At 41.5% G+C, this 18,983-nt stretch overlaps 1 protein-coding gene across 1 annotated transcript; it reads left to right on the top strand.

Annotated features, from left to right (window-relative positions):
- The first annotated feature begins 281 nt into the window (after positions 1-281).
- MATN1 (matrilin 1) lies at positions 282-18,598 on the top strand. The gene is made up of 8 exons (XM_026043520.1): positions 282-360; positions 3,480-3,826; positions 10,127-10,349; positions 12,888-13,013; positions 13,314-13,727; positions 15,039-15,191; positions 17,283-17,363; positions 18,490-18,598. Exons 1-8 carry the CDS (start codon positions 282-284, stop codon positions 18,537-18,539), a joined length of 1,473 nt encoding a protein of 490 aa, XP_025899305.1. The 3' UTR covers positions 18,540-18,598.
- The last annotated feature ends 385 nt before the right edge of the window (positions 18,599-18,983 follow it).

The raw sequence follows: 18,983 nt of genomic DNA, 5'->3' as shown, positions 1-18,983 counted from the left end.
CTTTATAGCTCCCCATGCCCTTCGCRGAGCAATGAGGCCATTGTGGCGGGACGGGGCCGGCGGGACTGCACGTCCCTCCCTGTCAATAACCATCTGCCCCCCTCCTCACCTGCAGGCAAGATTTCCTCCAGAGCGTCCTTGCTGGCCCCTTGGTGCCCCCCCAGGCGCTCCACACGTGTCGGGGGCCGGCCCCATGCCTCCCCCAGGAAGGGCAGGTTAATACCTGGGGGCCAAGGCTCTCGCTTGCCACTCCACATCCAGCCTCCGGCTCCTCCGTAGCCATGGACAGGATTTTCTCTGGCTTTCTGCTGCTGCTCCTGCAGGGCTATGGGGTCTACGGGGCACCTCCGCAGACACGAGGTAAGTGGCGATCTCAGCGTGGGGGAGTATGTGGGTCTGCTCTGTAACTCCCAGCCCGAGTAGGGCTAGTAGAGAAGATGAAGAGGTAAATGGGAAAAGATACATCCAATATTTGCCGGGAAAGGAAGGACGTTTACTCAAGTATTTTTCCAAGGCAGAAAAACCTGGAGGTCTGTTTGCTCCTGCCTCTTTCAGTGCTTTAGGGTAATACTGAGAGCTCTGTATGGACGCACAGCAACCGAAGGTGGCACCAGGTCAGCCCTAGCTCACAGCCCAGTGCCAGGTTTTGGCTGGAGGTGGCCCTCTCAGGAGAGGACCTCTCCCATGGCTTCAGAAACCTCTTCTCTTCCTCTTTTCAACGCTGCGGAGGGCTGGTTTTGCCAAGGGCTCCGGGAGGGAGTTGGCCAGACATCCCAAGCTCTGGTTAACCTCACTGAGTAGGAAAGTCTGGGCTAGGTTCCTGAGGCTGGGCCTTACCTAGGTTTTACTTAACTTCGTTTTCAGCAAAATTAGCTCTTTTAGGTCTTAGGTCTTTTCAAGGGGGATATAAAGTAGCGAGATGGGAAATGAGCTGCCTGCTCTTTGAGGTTGTACAGTTTAGTTTCAGAGTCTGTAAGTTCCAATTTGTAATTAGTGTCAGCATGTCACGTATATAAAAGAGAAGAGCTTGAGCATCTCATGTCTGTCCCTTGCCATGGGCAGGATGCTGCAATGGGCTCTGGCCAACCTAGAAAGCTCACTTCAACAGGAGGTGGCCACAGCAAACTTTAAAGATGCTTGAAAGATCTTGCAACAATGAATAATTTCTATTTCTGGGCAGATCATGACACTTGTAAAACAGATGTGACGGTGGCTGCAGCATTAACTGCAGCTTATGAAGGCGTTTTTCCTGATATACTGGCCAGTTTCTCCTTGGTATTTTGGAGGAGAGATATCTTTACAGCAGAACTAAGCATGAGATACCACTGAATAAAGAAACTAAATGGACCATTCATCCAACCCAACTCTAACGCGAGCAGTTGCTCTTTCTGAATATCTTTTAATTCTGAATTATTAGACAGGCCTTCTGGTCTTTTAATTAACTCAACAACAGTGCCCTAAAAGGGTTTTTTATTGTTTGGTTGGTGTTTTTTGTTTGTTTGTTTGTATTAAGGCAGTGCCTGAAGTTCAGCTATTCCTGAATAACTTCCAGTATGGACATTATAGAGGAAAGTTTTACTTAGGTTTAATTCGAGTTTCARATAGACTATGCTGTGTCAAAGTGTTACTCAGAGCAAGTGTGCTTGAATGTCACCGACAGAGACAACCAAGGGCCATCCGCAGGCCCTCATGTTTGCACAGAGGCTGTGAATAGGCAGATGGAAATCCCAATTCCCATCTTATATATATTTTTTCTCTTCATTTCCCTTAAATATATTCTAGTCTTATCAAAAGGCATTTAAAATGTTACTTAGGGCAAAATCACAGAGCTTCTATGAAAATAAAGAAAACACACTTCAACATTTCTATTGGATCCAGCTGTTCCTAGGGGAACGTTCTAAATTTTTCTCCTTGATTTATCACTAAAAACAAATTTGATTCATTAGTTGCAGTAGCAAAGGGGAATCTGTGCTTTAAATTGAAGGAAATGATTGCAAGCCGCTCAATTTTTCTCTATATCATCATTTCCCACCTGTAAAATGGGAATAACCAACCCTTGCTAAAAGAGTTTGCAAATCTGTATAAGATGGACTGTCAGCTGAGTTTTTTCCTTCCATTGCAATGAATTATGGTGGCAAAGTGAAAGTTACCCCTCTGGGAAAAGGTTATACTGCATTTTAGTGGAAACTTGAGCATCTGACACTGTAACTACTGCCTGCTTCCCTTTTACACACAGCATCATTTAGAGAAACCTTGTCTGAAAGCCAGAAACAGATTCAGCATTAGCCTCTCTCAGGAAACTAACCTGATTATATTCTTCATGGATATGCCTGAAAGACTGAAAGCTCCATTAGATTTCACACTGAGGACCAGCTATAATATTTATGTCATAATTTGGAACAGATTTGTTGGCCAAAAAGTGCACATTTAAAAATCTGTCTGCAGAAATCTCCTTTATGATATAACCTATATCGTTCCTCCATGTGGAAGCCAAATATTAACAGAGTCCCACAGAGACAGGTCAAATGATAGAAAAGTGAAAAATAACAGAATGCAATTGATCTGGTGGGGGAAATGGGACAATTCATTTAAAAAAACATTAAAAAAAATCACTTCTTTTTATGTTTTGCCACAGTTGAAAATTAGGATGGGAAACTGCATGAAAATGAGAAATTAAAAAAAAAAAGCCATTTTCTTTTATTGTTAATGTTTTCTGTTTATAACATTTATTTTTACAATGCATATTCATGTCTTACTATGGAGTTGTAGAGATTAACTAGGAATTGCAGAGTCCTGCATCTCTCTATTGAATTCTCTCTCACCAGTTCATACAACTAAAATAGTGTTGGTCTTTTCTATATTATAGTGTTTCATTATTAGTGCCACTAGCTAAAACATGGGAGATCAGGTCATATTCTGTTAGGTGAATCTGTGAAGTCTGATTCATGATTGATTCTGAATGGTTAAGTTTCATGCCTGCTTCTGGTCATGCATGACAAAGACACAATCTTGTTAATTAATATCCATGTGGCTTGCTTTTGCACGTCCAAAATGATCATTTCTTTCTAGATTTTGCTTGATACAGAATGGCATATATAAACCCCAGTTCACAGCTTTCTTCCTCTTTCTGTGTTGCCATAAGTGAATTGTTTCATGTAGACATTAGCAATAGCCCAGGGTTACAAGCGGAGAACCTGTTCCCGCAAGTGCAAAGCTGGTATCTCATCAGTTCATTGCTTTGTAGGTACAGACTATCCGTGAATAGCTGTGTTTTTCTTACAGACAGTTTTCTGTGAAAAAAACATTTAACAATCTTAGAGTGGCCTCTCTGGGTCTCTGTGAGACAGAAAGAGAAAGGATTTGAGCTTGTGGGTCCTCTAGCCTCAGCCAGCTGCTTGAAACCACAAGTCCATTTTTACCCCAGAACATTTTGCTCTTCGCTTTCCTTTATCTTTCTCCTCTGTCTTTATCCTTTCCAGGCACCCTGTGCAGAACCAAGCCCACCGACTTGGTGTTCGTCATTGACAGCTCTCGCAGTGTGCGCCCACATGAGTTTGAGAAAGTCAAAGTGTTCATGTCCCGGGTGATTGAGGGACTAGACGTGGGCCCCAATTCCACCCGGGTGGGTGTCATCAATTATGCCAGTGCTGTCAAGAACGAGTTTTCCCTCAAGACCTACCAAACCAAAGCTGGTCTCTTGCAAGCCGTCCAGAGGATAGAGCCACTCTCCACTGGGACTATGACTGGCCTGGCTATCCAGTTTGCCATTAACCAAGCTTTTAGTGACTCAGAAGGGGCCAGAGTGAGGTCTCCCAACATTAATAAGGTAAGCAAATTATATGTTTCACTGCTGCATGGGAAGGACTTGGAGATCCCTCTCCTTGCGGTCCACCATGGAATGGYTGGAAAGAAAAATCAGCAAAAGGAGAAAGGTGATTCTGTGCTCAAGTTAATACTGATTCATGTTCATTGAGATGTTAAATGCTTTGATTGTGTGGGAACAAATGTGGATTAATTGTCAAAGTGAAAAGGCTCTCAACTCTCCTTGAAAGCAAAAGCTCAGCTTTTCTTTGGAATTTAAAAATGTCCCTCAAAAACTCACAAGGCAGAAGAGGTGGCTAGGAGTTGTCTGGGTAAAAAATTAATCAAGTTTCACCAGCTTTCCTGCATCTGGAGTCCTTGCAGGGTATGCTCTTTGAGATGTGATGCTGTGCTTCCAAAGAACCCGTGACAACATGCTACAGTAAAGTGCGAATTTCAGTAAAAAATGAGGCAAACTTCTGAAAGTTTCCACTGTAATGGATCCTTTTACATGTACATATAAARAAAAGTGCTGTTTCAGTGTCCTTCATGAGTGTTCCAATTTTTCAGAAGCTAATTAATGTCTGAGTTTTCTTAGAYATTACCTGACTCCACCTGACTCCAATTGCCATCATGGCTTCTGGACCAGATTCCCTGTCCCAGAACCTCAGTTTAACAATTTTTCCCAGATACCTCAAACTCTCTGGTTTTGGCCCTGAGTGTACCCAGACCTCAGCCCAGTAACAATCATCAGGAAATCTCCCCTCTGAGCATGTAGAAAATGTGTACTCTTGACGATACGTGTTTTAGTACCATGAATGCACCTGCATGAATGTACCTAGGACCTTGTGCTCCATGCTATCTCCATTGGCTCTCTGCTTCCAGACTGGAAATGCAGGCATTTAGAGCTTTCCATCAGCTGGACAAGAGCCCAGTTGTTGGAGTGAGAAAGTCTGGGATCTTTTGCCTGATTACAACATTTTTGGAAGAACAGTCACTTTCTATTTCCCTTTGTTGCTAGTAATGTAACCGGGAAGGCAGATCAATAGYTTTTTGAAGAGCTAAGCATGGAAAGAATATGCCCAAGGAGGTCAAGTTATATATAATATTGAAAGGTGAAAAATAGGTACTATTGAAGATCTGCCAACTCCAAAATTGAGCAATTCCCTTTTCTCTCTCCATAATTGTTGCTCAGMACCTCTAGGTCAAGGTGTCTTGCTTAAGTGTACAGAGTAGGATTAGCTCCAAGTAGGAGGGGCATCTGCTTGAGCTTGTCTCGCCTCCTGCGCTGCTGGCAACAGCTCTCCAGCATGCAACAGTAAAYGTGGTAGTGATCTGGAAGGGTGGATGCTGCTCCTTTCCTTGGAGATTGTCAGCTCTTGCCAGGTAATGACTTTACATCATCAAATTTCAAACTGATGCTGTTGAACACCTTTATAGATGGTCATAGGTGCACTTGATGAGCATAACTTCACAGTGGARAAAATCTCAGGATGTTAATTTAAGGCACAAAAACACCACTGGAATGGAGCTCTTTCCCAAGCTCCATCCATTCTACTCTTGCTGGCTCAGAAATTCTTTGTAAAGTTTTTCTTTACAGGAGCATGGAAATGGATGAAACTGTTCTTTTTAAGATTTTCAATGTGAACACTGGACTGGCCAAAGAATGCAAGGGAGCCCTAATTCATCTATCTGCTATCCTCTRTGTGAGGAGCTAATTGCTGGAAAAGTAATTCCAGTGCCCTCCAGGTCACTGGTTCCACAGGGAGGATAAAACTGATACAACTTCACAGAATCCTCAAACCCATGAGTTTGACCTAGCAGGTCAAATCTAGCACTTACCTAGGAGGTGAARGAAATCAAGAAACAGGAAACTTATGGCCAATCATTGAACCCAGAATGGTACCTGAATCATGAAGGGCTTCAAAGGAGGGGTCTGACTTCCAGTTATGTTGTATGAAAGCATTTCCTGTTGAATTCAGTCTTTTTTTGACTATTTACTTTCTAAATTAATAAATTACTTTCKAAATGAAAAAAGGAGGCTTTTTAGATACATTTTCTTCTAGGACCACTACCAAATCCATTCATGCACTTCAGATATTTCACTCTTTTTGCATATCTTTTCCTTTCTTTACCTAAGTCCACAATGTATACTTCAAGGAACGGTGACCATATTTGTGTCAGGATGAGGACACAGTTCTGGTTTATRTAAAACCATTGTAACATTTTCATTTTTAGCATCTATGTGTTTCTTAACACAGTCTGATGTCTTGCACATGGTGTTGACCACTGCTATAGACTGAATGGGCACTTTTTTCCTGAGTTGTCTATGAGAATATCTGGATCTTYATTTACCTAATGTCTTTCATTCATTCCATTTAAGTAACCTCTTTCCCTCTGCACTTTTTTTCCACACTTGTCTAATCCTCAGCTGGGCTGCCAAACAACTCGCCTGAAATGGTCTTACATTCCTTAGAGTTTCCTTTCATCTCAGTAGGCATAAGAGCTGCTGTGCCAATGTATTTGTTCTGTTATTAAATTAGCCAACACTTCAGTTTACATTTCTGGGGGGGGGAAAAAATAGCAGCTCACGACAACAACATGGCTAAAGAATTGCCTTATTTCCCTGAATTTTTAATGTGCTGGACATCTCAAAATGCAGAACAGTGGTAATCTCCTTCATTATTGATCCTACGCATTAAAAAGGAAGAAAAGGAAATCATTACAGGCTTTCACTTCTTTCCTGCCTCTTTGGATCTGGTCAAAGAGACCATTTACATTCCTGATCTGTGCTTATGGTTTTTTTTTTTTTTTTTTTTTTTTAACTCTTTTTCACCATGTTTTGATGTCCAGCAAACCTTTTCCCTTCTGTGATTGTAATGGTGCTTATGGTCTCCTCCACCCTCTGCCTGGAAGGAAGAATAGCCCACCTCGCAATCCAGGGATGTGAAGCTTCCAGAAACACTGGGCATAGTGTTTGCTCCCTTGTACAGTAAAAATGGAGCAAGAACTTTGTGAAAATCTGCACTATGAATTTCAGCCATGTTGATGCTGGTTAGAGCATCACAAGATTATTTGGTCTTGTTGTGCTTCAAGCAGCAAATGTCACCCCAGGRCAGGGAAAAACACTATTTGTTTCTGTAGGAACTCAAAGTAAAGTCTCTTTATATGTCTATTAAAGAAATGCAGGGTCTCCAATTTCTTTTATCTTTCTTTAGGTGGATTACAAACATATTGTCAACTTGCTGAGAAAATCAAGGCCTTATTCGACTTCCTGCTTAATTCCCCTTCCAGTATTGCTACAACATTCAGGTTATACAGTGAATAATGAGACATAGCTACCTCATTAGCTGTGGGATTGCCTACACATGATAGTTGCTGAAATATGAATACCTRGGGAGACCTGTGAATACTCTGGTGTCTTACTTAGTCGAGAAGAAATTGTGTCATGAGAATATAGGGGATTTCTATATGACAGAAAGAAGACAAGAGGGAGACTCTGGCTMCAGCAAGTTAGAAAGGTAGTGGCTAAAATAAGTAAAGGTTTTGATCTTGAAAAGCAGAAGTTTCTGAGTTGCTGAATTTCCTTAAGGTGAAGCTGGAGGACCTGCCCTTTTGAGAAAGCAGATGAGAACACTCTTCTTAATTCTTCTGAGATGGCMACCTGCTGAGCACAAGCCCTCTCTCTGCTGCAGGGCCAGGCATCAGCCTCTCCAGGATGGGTAGCTGTTCTTTTCTTCCCCCTGTCTTGCCTTCTGCTCGTTACCAAACAAGGCTCAATTTTTTATGTACCACGCACTAGCACTCTCAGTATTTCAAATGACACTAAGTCACAATGTAGACAGTTACTGAGATCCTGGGACCAAAAATAATTTGGCAGTAAGTTTCAAACAAAAGGATGCATTTTCTTATGTTATAAATCAAGTTGATGGGGTAAATTTTAAAGAGAAAACCCTGGAAAACCAGGTTCTCCTGATATCTCCAYGAATCATGATAGCTCTATACTCGGGAAAGATTACCTTATGCTTGTTCTTGTTATTAAACTCTTTTTGCAAGTGCCTGAGCTTGGCACTGTTATAGACAGGTTTCCTGGCTGACTGRAACACTTGATCAAACTCCCAACTCCCTTGCGCACACTGACTGACTCCTGATGCATAATGCAGACTTTGGCCTCCAAAGATTTTTTCTCTACGACTTCCAACAGTAGTTCAGAAAGCAACACAAATACTGAGTGTTCTATAGTAGATTTTCACACAGATGCATTATGAAGGTCATTCTTACCAGATCCATACATAGATGCTGCTACCAGAGATTTCCTGGGGCCAGATATGGGACATGGCCTGAGTGTRCATGAATATGGATCTCTAATGTAAAGAGCAAAAGGAACTGTCTAAACTGAGAGCATCGCTTATTTATTCAGACAAAGAAAATGCCAGGAGGATGTACAACACCTCTGTCCTGTGACAAATACAGCTAGAGAAATACATAGCTACTGACAGGAACCTGCTCATCGGGTAGTGTTCCTTGCAAAAGCTACTTGATAATATATCTTGTTTCGTGACAAGCTGGCTTTTGATAAGCTCTAATTGGCAGCCCCTGGCTCAGAGCTGCTGGGTGGATGCAGGCGCTGCGTTGCTGCTGATGCGCGGCTGAGCCAAGGGCTCTCTCTCCTGGCAAACAGCATGATTGCATGGCTGGCTCCTCGCCCCAGCTTGGCTGCAGCAACTCCAGAGACAGGCCCTGAACGGCATGTTCATCCTCCACCTTTCAACACACACTGGCATCTGTCATAGAAGAATCTCCTTYCTGCCTCATTTCCTTATTTTGGTCAGGAACAAGTCAAAAAACTTCCACTCTATCCCTAAAGCAGCCAGTTACAGAATTCTGGTGCCTTCAGAAATTTTCAATTTTTGGCCCTTAGGAAATACAGATAAAAGCGTGAACTTACWGACCGTCAACATATTGAAAGCTCTGCCTATTTCCAGATTCACCCATCTCTTTTTTTGTAAATGRGAAGCTCTGAATGAGGCAGCAGAATACTTAAGCACTGCAAAAGCTCCAGGGCAAATGAGTATGATACGCATGTTCATCTCTGCTGAACAGTAGTGGGCAGAGGGAGAAAAAACCGCTTGACCGAACATGCCTGAACTCCCTTGGGAGTGAGACTGAGAAGTCCACTTTTGATCTTACTAGAGGCAACTTTTCTCCCTCCCAAGGACACAGAACAGCCCCTGCACTATCCTGACTGAGCAACTGGTGGGTCTTTATGGCTTTATCTACACAGAGGTGGAGAGTATATATATCATAGAGGAGAGCAGTTAATGTTGCCTTAGTGGCCAGATGATAGCCCACTCAAACCTTTTCTTCCCGTTAGATTACTTTCTGCCTTCCTCTTTTGACATTTCGTTATTTTCTGTATTACTGAGGGTACTGGCCTGTGATATGGATGTTTTTTTTCTGCTCATCTGCTCCGGATGATTTTATTCCTCTCTAGTACATTACATTCCAATTAGTTGCTTTGGAGTTGATAGTGGTGTCACAATAAAGGGAGGAAAAATGGCAGGAGCAGATGAATTGCACATGAACAAAATGAGGCTTTGAGAAAATATCTCTCAGAAGAAGAATAAAGGGGAAAATTGACAACCTAGCAACAGCACCAGGATTTCTGGAGTATTGTTGCTGTTTCAGGGATCCACCTAATCCAGAGGGAAATCCAGAGCCTACTGAAATCAGCTGTCATTTTGATGCTGATGTTAGTAGGGATATATACACCCACACCACTTCCCTGTTTTCTATTTCAGTTTCTTCATCTGTAAAAGAGAGTTTAAACTTTAAATACATTAATTAAATTTTCCACATTTCTGTTAGATTCTTGAATGGGCAAAGATGCTATAAAACTCCCATATTGAGTCAAATCAGAGTCAAATCAGAGTTGTCCTTAGTGTCAGCTAGGGATCCACAGGAAGAAAGAAGTTTAGAGTTTGACTTGASCATTAGTTTGTATATGAAGAAAGGAACCTTTACATTTGTTTCCTCAGGGATGAGACTCACCCAATGTCCATTATTTAAGACAATCATGTATGTGGCAATTTAGCTTTTCCAAATCTGAAAGAAAACCTAAATAAAAAGAACACCTCCTGAGACTTCAGGAAGAAAGGGAAGAGGGGGATGAGGGAATACATTTCCTTTTTCTTTACTTTCAAAACCATGAAACTCTGTTTAGTAACCCAAGATGTTCTGCAAGTTAAATGTGTTAAAATCTTAAACGTCCTTCCTGTTAAAACRAGTTCAAGCATATACCTTGTCTCTGTCATTCTCTATGCAGGTAGCTATTGTTGTGACTGATGGGCGGCCGCAGGACAGCGTGCAGGAGGTGCCAGCGCGGGCCCGCGCAGCCGGCGTTGAGATCTTTGCCATCGGCGTTGGCCGCGTGGACATGCACATCCTGCGGCGAATTGCGAGCGAGCCCCTGGACGATCACGTGGACTATGTGGAGAGCTATAGTGTTATAGAGAAGCTGACTCACAAGTTTCAAGAGGCTTTCTGTGGTAAGTCCTTGCTACAACTCCCGAGTTCCTAGCCAAGAGATAACAGGTTTTCCACATGGCAATTTTATATTATAACAAGCCTTCATCCTTCTACTCCCTTGTTCCAAAGACTTGGGTCCACAGGAATAGAAAGCAGTAGAAGGTGGACGTTCTTTGGGAGTACCTTTCAAGAAGTGCATGGGAATTTCAATTTTCACTTAAAGAAGTCTGCAGAATTTATTTGCACAATGGAATTTGTAAACATGACCCATGTACTTCTTAAGCCATAGGAAAAAGGGATTACATGCTATTTAAATAAGTAGATTCATGGTCCCTATGGTTTAACCCATGTGGGCAGTTTTTGGAATCTGGCTGGTAATTTTCCCCACCAGTACTGTCTTCTGAATTCCCAGCTAAGCATAGACTGGTTTCAGTTCCCTGCTGTAGAGGCTGAAGCCTCTGTGTTTAACTGTGCTATTATTTTTGCACACTCTTTGAGGCAGGGAGCTCTTCTGGTTGAAACTGTATCTAATGCCATTATGCAGAATATGTAAAAAGTGCCTGACTATTCTGCAAACATATATTCACCCTGGCACGAGCSAGTGAATGGAGTGAGAAAGCTGCATTGCTTTTCAAATGTACCCGCAAGAGTGTAAGAGATGGTCTTTAAATATCCATTTTATATTATCAGCAAGAGAGACCTGAAGGCTTCACACACTCATCCTGCCAAAACACAGATGTGTGCCAACACCTTTTAAAGAGTGTGATGCCTATCACTGCGAGGCACTGTAAACACATACACGCTCACGCACAGACGGACCTGCAAAACTCTTTGAGACCAATTTCTTCAAGAGGTATAAAATTTCATGATTCAACTTTCAGCCTGAAAATACTGGGAGTGAGCAGTTTTGCATCAAGGAAAACTTCCTTTGCTGTAGGAAGGAGGAAAATCTTGATTCTGAAATGAGTCATATATTTTAATTAGGTATCACTGCACTAGAAGCTCATGAAAAAGGGGATGAAGTCCTACATACTAAAGGAAGTAAAGACAAAATAGCTATGAATATTAGTGAGCATTTTGTTTTGGCTGTCCTGGACTTAGGAGTCAGCCAGACATGGAGAGGCCTGATATGTATTTTGAAATTCTGGCATTCGTGACATCCAAAAGAGAGAAAGCAAGAAAAAGGAAAATTAACTCCTCTTTTCTGTGTCTTGTTTTTCAAATGTGAAAACAAAGTTCTCCCCTTGGTAAAAGCCCTCAGAGATACATCCAAGGGAAGCACTGAGCTAAGGATTAATACAGTTAGCAGAGAACAGCACCGTATTAGCTGCCAAGTGGGCTGTTATCGTGCTATGCAAGCAGCTGCACAAAACCCTACTCAGAGATAAACCCAAACACCACCTGCTATTGTGAAGCAAAAATTTGTGGGTACTGCCAAGCAGGGAGAATGGTGCTGCATTGTCCAGCTGTATCCCATAATGCTTAAAAGCTCACAGGATGAAGATGAAGGCTTTGTTTAAACATGTAAGATTTAAGTATTCTTCATAATAAAACCAGAAAGCCGAGTTTAATGGTCATTTTCAAGGTTAGTAATATCCCTAACTATATGTGCTACCTACATGGAGCTTCTTGTGTTGGCACAAGAGCGTGCAGAGCTGTGGGTTAGAAAGACCAAAGGAAATAAAAAGAATGTGCAAGAGGACAGCACAGTTGAAATAGTGAACAGAATCCTGTTAACTTTGAAAAACTTATCACCACTTCTCATCGTTTCTATAGAGCAAGAAATGCTCAGCTTTCTGCCCATTTTTTTCAGGGTTTGTAAATGAATTTGCTCCAATCAAATCTGTTTATTTTTGAGTTTGCTTTCCATGATCATTGCTATAGCTCTGACAACATTGTCAGTCACCGAATGCCACTGGCTCAAACTGCTGCAATTCAGCTTCTGTTTACTTACCATCTTAGGAGTCGGCTACAGGTTAAGATCAGCAGGAACAAATGTTTGCAGAGAGTGAATTTGAAATACGTACTTGCAAGGGCAACTGAAGTGAATTCCAAGTTTGTCTGGACATGAGTTTCACCTGAGAATGGCAGCTGTACATGGGGACTGAACTCACGAATAAYTGAAAAAAATTATTACACAGCTGAAAAAAAATAGATATTAGCCACACAGGTGGTAGTTTGGAAGCCAATTCTCATTTTGCAATTTTGGAGGGTCAAGTATAGTGTGATATACCCAACAGAGAGGTGAGGTTTACCTTTTGAGGTGCATTTTCAGCACACAGWCTATTTTGAATCCTGGAAGTACCTAAGTCAGGAGACTGGTGAAAAATTCTCCTTGCTTCTTGCATCTCAGTTACCACCTTCTATATCACTATAGGAAGTCACTATAGCAGGAAGTCACTATAATGACTTCCTCCTGGATTGTCCTGCTGTGGATTTAGATATCACTCAACTCAGTATGTAGGACCATATTATGCTTTGGTCATGTAGCTCTGTAGCCTCTGCGTTGAGAAGCCTTAGCATGATCTCTGACTTGAATGTGCATCTTTTTTTTACAGTGGTGTCAGATCTGTGTGCCACTGGAGATCACGACTGTGAGCAGATCTGTACAAGTATCCCAGGTTCATACAAATGTGCTTGTAAGGAGGGTTTCACACTGAACAGTGATGGGAAGACCTGCAGTGGTATGTAATGATTTTCAGTCATGCTGAGCTGAGTTGTGTTCTGCAGTCATAGGATTGTGAGCCACTGAGACAGGGTGGAAATGTTCTGTTCAGAAAAGTCTGAAGATGAAACAATATTATTAGCAAGATTCTTTTTTTTTTTAAAAAAAAATGAGAATAAATGAGTGTGAACTGGGACTGATATTTTGCTGATTAAACATATTTTACTAGCAATAAAATGCCACTAGAGTTATACTGTTTTACGTAATTAATTGAAGTCAGGTAGTTGCTATCTTCTTTTGCCCTTTTCTTGCTCTTCAGCCTGCAGTGGTGGGTCGGGATCTGCTCTGGACCTTGTTTTCCTGATTGATGGCTCCAAGAGTGTACGGCCTGAAAACTTTGAGCTAGTGAAGAAGTTCATCAACCAAATTGTGGAATCGCTGGATGTGTCAGACAAACAGGCCCAAGTCGGCCTGGTTCAGTATTCTAGTTCTGTCAGGCAGGAGTTCCCTCTGGGGCAGTACAAGAACAAAAAGGACATCAAAGCTGCAGTCAAGAAAATGGCCTACATGGAGAAAGGAACGATGACAGGCCAGGCTCTGAAGTATCTCGTTGACAATTCCTTTTCCATCATCAATGGAGCTAGGCCTGGGGTTCCCAAGGTGGGCATAGTCTTCACTGATGGACGGTCACAAGATTACATCACTGATGCTGCTAAGAAGGCCAAAGATCTAGGTAGGTCTCCTCAGTTCTCAGTGGCTTGCTTTTCCCTTGGACCAGACAGAGCCTCTATTACCAATCTAGCTACAAAATCATTCCCAGAAGATTTCTCTTACCTAGCATTGATGCAGGTTGCTATAGAATGAATTTTTCCAGACATTGTCTGGAAAAATATCCCTGCATGCTCATACAGAACATGCAGCAACTCTGGCTGGGCATTTAGACAAAGTTTGGTTTGCCAACAGCTGGTTTTCACTCCCACAGCTTCCCCTCTGTCTTTGATCTCAGTCCACTGGGAGTTTCTTTGCTGAGCAAGATGAAGTTGTACACATTTGTTATGGGATGCATAATGGTTTGGCATGCACACTTCACCCCAAGTGTGCAGGAAACTTAGAGGAAAGCCAAGGATCTGTCTGATGCTGGTAATGAAAGTCATTCTGTGATCAGCARGACTCATGGCAAAGCAAAGACAAATGGCAGAGAGCTCCTCAGAGAATGGCTGGAATCACAGGGACAAGTACAGCTTGTCTGTATCAGCCTTAGGGCTGTATCAGCTTAGGGCATGGAAAAGAAAAAGAGGAAATAATAAAGCAACAATAAAAACAGAACCACAGTTTATGGGAATATCTGTGGACTCCCTATCTGAAGCCTAGGCACACTTGCTCATTAATTGATCCTTGCACAAGGATTATGCCTCTTCTAATTCACCTCATACCCATCCAGGAGACCCAAACTGAAATATCTCTGACCTAGCCTCTYTAACTGTAGCCTAAATATATACAACTCCAGGTTAGTGTTGATAATCAATAATAAAGGACCGCACAAAATGTGAGAAGGAAGCTGAGCAAGAAAGCTTCACTGGATAGATATATATTGATATATTCATATATTTAAACATATTGAATCTACATACCTTSAGATCTGTTACTTTGCTGATCTCCTGCTGAACACGTTCCCTATGTCCTGCAATCACTCTGGTAAAACTAGTCACATATATATCACACTACAGTTTTCACTTGGAATTCTGTGATGGAAACACATTCCTTACTTAGATGGTCTATTTTTGGGATGTGTATTCAGCATTCAGGAAATCTTCATAACACCTATTCCAGAAGCCCTGGCAGCCAAGGAACTTCCAAGCACAATAATCAAGTTTGCAAGGAGGAGTTCCCAACACTCAGTTTGACCAAGGAATGCTCCTACATTGGTAGTTGAAAATATTGTGTGTTTCCTAGTCAGCAAGGACCTATAGGCTGAATAGGGTCTGCTGCTGTAGCAGCAAGATGGTCCATGGCTCTCAGACTAACATGCTCTCACTGCTTGCAGGCTTCAGGATGTTTGCTGTGGGAGTTGGCAACGCAGTGGAGGATGAGCTCAGGGAAATAGCTTCAGAACCCGTAGCTGAGCACTACTTCTACACGGCGGACTTCAGAACTATCAGCAAGATCGGGAAGAGGCTGCAAATGAAAATCTGCATTGGTGAGAGTGGGGTCCTGGCGGGGAGGAGAAAATACAGTCACAGCATTTAGACATTGTATAAAGCTCTTCATTCACTGTACTGAATTTGCAGAGTACTTGGTAGGATCATGGGACACTCAGCCTTTGGGCAGTAGCCTAAATAAGAGACATCCCCAAATCTCAGTCATCTCTCCTTCTCACTACTCCCTCTTCTCCTTTTTCTCTCCATTTTTCTCTACTTTCTTTTTTTTTTTCTTTCCTCTTTAGTAAAGAATTCAAGCTAAAACAGATACTGAGCATGGCTAAATGGGTATGAGGTATATAAAAAAATATGTTCTTAGAAGAGAAGCCAAGGGTGCATATTTCTCACTTAACTTGAAGATCCAGTCAAAATAAGGCATCTGAGTTGAAGCTAGTGCACCACTGGCTGCTTCTACAGTCAGACAGGCTCCACAGGGGTGACAGACTGTAAATTACATCAAGTCTCTGGTATATTTCACATGGCCCTTAGATGTTTACGTGTTTAGATTTGGGCAATATGAATTCTAAATTGCCTCAGCTGGGGTAGTCTGAAAAAGCAAAGGTCATGAGAGGACTGAGTAGGACATAGACATGATAAAAGAAGGTAAAGAATAAATTAAAAGCTAAAGAATAATGTTAACCTGTGAATAAACTGGGTCTCAAAAGTAGAAAACAAGAAATACCAACATAACTTGGGATATTTATGTACAAGGAAGAATAATGGCTCCAATGAAATATACTGGTCTTTTGCAAGGGATCTGCTTGCTCCAGTAGACCACTGTGTAAATCCCAGATACTCAGGCTTCATTTAACACATGCATAACTTGAAGCACTTCTGAGTGCTGCACTGCCAGATACAGCAGGAATCTGGCACCCTCTTGTTGAGTCCGGGTGTTTAAGAGTCCCTTGGATCCCTTCTTCTGCTAAGTAAACATGTTTCCTTCCAATTATCAGTGAGAGATCCTTCCTGCAGCTGTGATCAGGAGGTTTCGTTTCCCAAGGGAGTTCTATACCAAGCTCAGCTCTCCTTCCCATGGACATGCAGATCTGCTCTTGAATGCCCCATGGCCCCATGAAATGCAAAATCTCTGCTTCTCTCATGACAGATGTACAAATGCTTGAGTGATCAGGAGGTATTGAGATACTCAGCATCAACAGGATAAAATAATAGTATCAATCTCCTTTTTCCCTTTCTTTGCCATTTCTAATACTATCTTCTGCCAAATCCAAGAGATAACCTACGTAAAATTAATGGGTCAGCAGCAGCTAGCTTGTCTTTCTTCCAGAGCATATGTTAGAGAGAAAAGTACTTGGAAAGTTAGGGACTAATCTTGACTTTTAGGAAAATCATGTTTTGTTCTTGCTTCACTACAGATATCCTGAATCATTCAAGGCAAGGGTCCAGTTCTCTGCAATGTGATTTAAACTGTCCTTTTTTCTTTTGTTTCCTCCTTTCTTTTATCAGGATGTTGAGTTGATTCGTTGTCATTTTATAAATATCTCCTTTCTCTTCCAGGTCATCCCAGTTACCTTTTTTTTCTAGTTTTTTTTAGAATAAAATAATTTTTCTTTATAACATATCTCAATCACTATCGTAGTTTACGAAACCGAGGAATGCATATTGCTCTGCCTACTCAAGAAATGAAATATTGCAGCAAATACCAAACAAGCCTTGACTCCCAGATGGCAAACAGTGCCTCCAAAATGTTTTTTCACGAAGTCTGAAATGTGCCTGCTTATGAGCAGCAAAGAGTATTGCCCACCATGATGGCACTATTGAGAAGAGAACTAGAAAACAGATTGTTTTGTACACTGTATCTCACCATTTCACATGTTCGGACCATCAATAGTGGAGCTCTGTGGGCTTTCAAAAAACTGGAAATCCAGGAAACGGTTCTATCTTTGGACAGACCTTGGCCTATATAGCAAAAAAAAAATGTGATACTCTCTTGTCATCTGAGGTTAAAGGCAGAATGTTCTTCATGCTTCTACTAAAGAACATAATAATTGATTATTTCAGTTGCCAAAGTGATTTTGATTTAATCCTTTTGTGTGCCGCTTTATTCATCTTTTTGATACTCTTTTCCACAGAGGAGGATCCATGTGAATGTAAGTCTATTGTGAAGTTCCAGGCAAAAGTAGAAGACCTTGTAAAATCACTGCAACAGAAATATATCCTTTGGGGAGTTATCTTGGTCCGGAACTGAAGGGGTTGAGGTGCTCTTTCTTGGGGGGACCAAAGGATAAGTCTACCACTGGGGGAAGAAGACTAAATAAGTGGTCAGAAAGCTGGAGATGTGACACTTGCATTACGAATAGGTGTCTAATGAGAAGATTAGAGTGCTTTAGAGTGCACAGCTACCAATCTGGTACACAAAGCAAGACACAGGTGAGAAACATTGGAGCCAAGGGAGAACATGAGCTGCATGCAGCGAAGACTAGGTCATTTTTTAGGAGGATGCTTAACTGCTGCCAATGTGACCGAAGTGTGGATGTGTGTGAATGGCTCATTCATCATCACAATGTTGCTACATCTGTAAACTCCACAGTCCTGTGAGGCAGGCCAGGACATGAGAGCTTAGAGGAGGAGCAGGTATGATTGGACTGTGAGCAGGGGAACCCACTAGTTCTTGAATGCAGTGGACTCGGTCAGTCATTGCATAGATGGAATTCTCATCCATAGCTAGAGAGAGTCTTCATTCCTGGGAATGAAGAGAGAATGTTTTTTTAAAAATTAATTCAACCACGGATTGCTGTATTTTGTATGTCAGTTACACAGTATATTTTCTCCTCTTTAGTTCAAATTGAGCAAAATCGATGTCCTATATTATGCAAAAGGTCAGAGTAAATCAGTAGTTCTTATCCAGTAGGTTGCAGCTCCTAGGCATATCATGAAAAGCAATTAGTGAAAAGAGCAGAAAATTGTGATATGGTATAACTCTAAAAAAAGGTCTCTCCTCCACTCTTCACACAACTCATACTGCTCAAGGTCAAGAATTCTCTATCAACCACTTAAAAGATACTCCAATCATTCCTACATTTTTTTTACTTTTCCCTTTATAATAAATTCAGAGGCGTGTGAGAGTGTGTGTGTATATGTGAACATTTTTTACCTTGAATAAAAGTCCATCAACCTGAGCAATTCTGAAAATGCCAGAGTAGATGATGACAGCTTTCCTCTTCTACCTGTTCCCAGCACGGCAGATCCGTTCATTATCAGTGCTGTAAGGTAGAGAAGGACTCGAACAATGAATCACTAATGTGCACTGTCATTTTTTTCCCCTTAACTCTTGCTCACTGGAAGCTGTGGCAAAAAGGATCGAAGCCTTGGAAAACAAGATCATCTAAGATCCTCAAAGTCTATTATTTCCCTCCTTTCTGATATAATTTTAACAAAACCAGAAGTCCTTCATCTATACCAAGGGCAGCTCAATCACAGCATTATGTCCAGCTTGTATTTTTTTAAGACTCTAGTCTACCTGCATTTGTTTAAAAGAGAGGAAGTATAACAATAGGGCACAGATTGCATAATGGGCAGAACACTGCATGTAATTTAGAGCCAGACCATGCTAATGTTCACTGCATCATATAAAGTGCATACACATAAACCTGGAAAAGATTTGTTTTTGATTTAAAGCTTAATATATATATGTGTGTGTGTGTTCATACATACTTGATTTCAAGTTCTGTGAATCCTTGCTGTGTTATTCTGTATCTTTTGTTTCTATGCATGAGATAATTTAATTTAAAAGTCAAAGTGGCTTAAAAACAACTCAGATGTCAAGTGCAAAA

Source organism: Nothoprocta perdicaria, unplaced genomic scaffold (genome assembly GCF_003342845.1).
Source record: "Nothoprocta perdicaria isolate Ctin4 unplaced genomic scaffold, notPer1 scaffold_33, whole genome shotgun sequence".
Lineage (NCBI taxonomy): Eukaryota > Metazoa > Chordata > Aves > Tinamiformes > Tinamidae > Nothoprocta > Nothoprocta perdicaria.
Note: the sequence above shows the minus strand (reverse complement) of the source record. Positions and strands in the feature narration are given on the sequence as shown.